We start from the raw sequence: 2,888 nt of genomic DNA, 5'->3' as shown, positions 1-2,888 counted from the left end.
AGGCTTGGTTGTTTTCTCACTGTCTACATAAATTCTCATTGTTAGCTAAAAACTATTAAATGAACACTGAAATGTGTTGTGGCCCAGCGACTTACTCAAAACCCACATATGGATAAAAACATGGTGGAAAATAGTCTCTGCTGAAAAGTACAGAAGACAGCTGGTTAGGAAGGCCACCTGAAGATGGTAAATATTTATAATGAGAGATATTTCAGAGCTCCTAAAGTCTAAAAATGTATTTTATGTGATTGGACTGAAGAGGGTCTAATCCACTATGAGCCTTTATTTACAAGAACTTGGACTTTTTGTGAGCATCTTGACAGAAGGAATATTTCACCTTCATTTTCCTCTGTTGATCCATTTCTTCCCTTTTCAGCTCTGAAACCCACTTTTTTCCCCTCCTGTGGCATTTTACGAGTTTTTATAGGGATTTTCTTTGTTTTTATCATTTATTTTTATCTTTTTATTGATTTATTGATTTATTTTTATTCATTTTAAGAGGTGTGTTCATCTACTATTCTTTGTTTTATACAGTCCTTATAAAAAGCTTTCATATTTGCACTGATGCCTGCGGCGTGTGACAGAGGCAAGAGGTAAATAGCTCCTCATCTTCAGGAATGTGATGGTCAGTAACTGTAGTGCAGACGGCAGCATCCAGATGTTTTATTCTGATTAGACAGATGGGTGTCAGAACTAAAGCAGCCATAGTTTGTCCATTCAATAAAAGAAAGTATTGCTTAGAATTTTCCAGAAAGATGAATCTTGTGTTTCGTCTCTTTTCTTTGTCATATAAACTGGAGTCGGCTGTTATCAGTGGCTTTCTTAAACCTCACTCTGAACTTCCAACACTTTGAGCTTTTAGGTTTGTTGGACATGTGATCGTTTGTGCTGACAGCGTGTTGATGTTTATTCCACAGTAGGAAGTGCGAAACAGGATGTTTGTGGATTCTAATGTTTTTATTGTTACGTATGCTTTTTACATGATTTTACACACGAGTTACATGATGGTGGAATGAACTGCTGCATGCATGATATATGCAAAACATAAACGAAGACATGCAGATGTCATAAATGTGTGTGTTGGTAACTGACTGACGGCTCACTCGTCTGGTTGATGTGAGTACACACACACTCTGTGAACATCATCCATAAGTATGTATGTGCAGGTGTGTTTGAGCTGACATGTGTGAATATGGTGGGCTGCCGTTCTTCCTCTGTCAGCAGATATGGACACACTGTGGGACCTGCTGTCATCCCAGAGACATTTATCATGGCAGTGTGTGTGTGTGTGTGTGTGTGTGTGTGTGTGTGTGTGTGTGTGTGTGTGTGTGTGTGTGTGTGTGTGTCCCAATGGCTGATACATTCACAGCTCAGTGATGATCAAAAGGAAACTAAAGGTTTTGCCTAATTCATGTGACCCTGAAACATTATATGGTGTATTTCATCATGATTGTAGCAAGACAGGAAAGGTCACCAGAGCTTCAGACTTAATATTTGAACAAAAAGATCAATTTACTGTCAACCCAGCTGTTGGGTTTCCATCTGCATTGCTCACAGACTGGTGGATAGAAGCAGCAAACACATATCGTTCCTGTTGGAGGAAACCAGGACTGTAAGCATGCTGTGAACTAGAATATGATTTTTATGAAGGTTTCCTCTCATGTCGGCCACCCACAGCAGCACAAGTGACAGAAAGTAGGTTAGTAAACTGGGCTGCAGGCGAGCTGAGTGATGAAACAGGAGCGACACTGTTCAACCTGAAGTTACAGAGCTCCTGTTCTGTTCCCGAAAAGAAAGGAAAGCACTGTTATTTATTTATTTACACACTGGTTGAATTAGGATTATTTTATTAACTATTGAGCAAATTCAGGTGGTTGAAGAGTCTGACTAGGATGCATTATGGACACAACACCAGGACAGACCGAGGAGGGACTGGATAGATGATGAATCAAAGTTTGTAGGATTCATCCTCTGGGGACAATTTAGTGCCCTTTAGTGTTTTTAAACACAGTTAAAGGGACCTTCATCAGTGTTAAAGAGGACTAGTATTCATCAGTAGAAGTATGTGCACGTTTTTTAGGAGGCTGGTTGAATGGTGTTGCTACCTCTATGTCGGGCCTGGCCAGCAGCAGGGAGAAGTTGATGCTGTCCTCTCGGGTCAAAATGGCAACGGCTTCCTCCCTGTTCTGAATATCCACGCCGTTAATCTGGAAGAGAAGAGAGGAGTTATTTTAGAATCATTAGAAGGAATAAAAAAGGTAGCTGTCTTTTTTTTTTAAACTAGTCTTTTGTTAAATGTTTTCTTATTTTAAAATACCCACACAGGTGGATTTCCCACACTTGTAGGGAGACAGCACATCTGTTTTAAAGGGCCTTCCTCCCTGTGGGGATGGATGTCATGGGAACTGGTGCTTGCATCATCTGTCCACAGCAGGATCACCATGGTGATGGTGCTGCTGTTCTATTCTTATCACATCACAGCTTTACCTTTAGCCCGACACTGTTTTCACAGGGTCGTGAGTCGGCGGGTTGAGAGTAGAAATGTCAGGAAGATAAATTTTATTCATATTTGGCTTTGACAGGCAAACTCTGAGAACAGTCAGATGTTAAAAGGCTTAATTAAACTTCCACTTAAGTCACCTCAGACAGTAAAGTGGTTGAGACTACTACTACTCAGTCTTTGTCACATGTAATGAATTTTGAATTTTGTATCTCTTTACATTTTTTGGTGGAAAAGTCCGAAATTTCACCCGTCCATCTACAGCACTCATGTTCTCATGCTGTTACTTGTTCTCTTAGGTTTAGAAATAATAGGAGGGAGGTATGGGGTCTTCACACACCCCCGTTCTCTGCTAGCCATCGGGGCGGGGGGGCTGGGAGGAGATGTT

The 2,888-nt window shown here is 40.7% G+C and overlaps 1 protein-coding gene across 3 annotated transcripts in view; it reads right to left on the bottom strand.

Annotated features, from left to right (window-relative positions):
* LOC102309965 (PDZ domain-containing protein 4) overlaps positions 1-2,888 on the bottom strand; it is a 52,496-nt gene that overhangs the window by 8,453 nt on the left and 41,155 nt on the right. For all 3 annotated transcript variants that reach the window (XM_005936620.3, XM_042226420.1, XM_042226421.1), the window contains exon 9: positions 2,106-2,207. In XM_005936620.3, coding sequence (XP_005936682.1) covers positions 2,106-2,207 — 102 coding nt within the window. The remainder of the gene's footprint in view (positions 1-2,105; positions 2,208-2,888) is intronic.

Source organism: Haplochromis burtoni, unplaced genomic scaffold (assembly GCF_018398535.1).
Source record: "Haplochromis burtoni strain Fernald_Lab_line unplaced genomic scaffold, NCSU_Asbu1 Contig_211, whole genome shotgun sequence".
Taxonomy (NCBI): domain Eukaryota; kingdom Metazoa; phylum Chordata; class Actinopteri; order Cichliformes; family Cichlidae; genus Haplochromis; species Haplochromis burtoni.
Note: the sequence above shows the minus strand (reverse complement) of the source record. Positions and strands in the feature narration are given on the sequence as shown.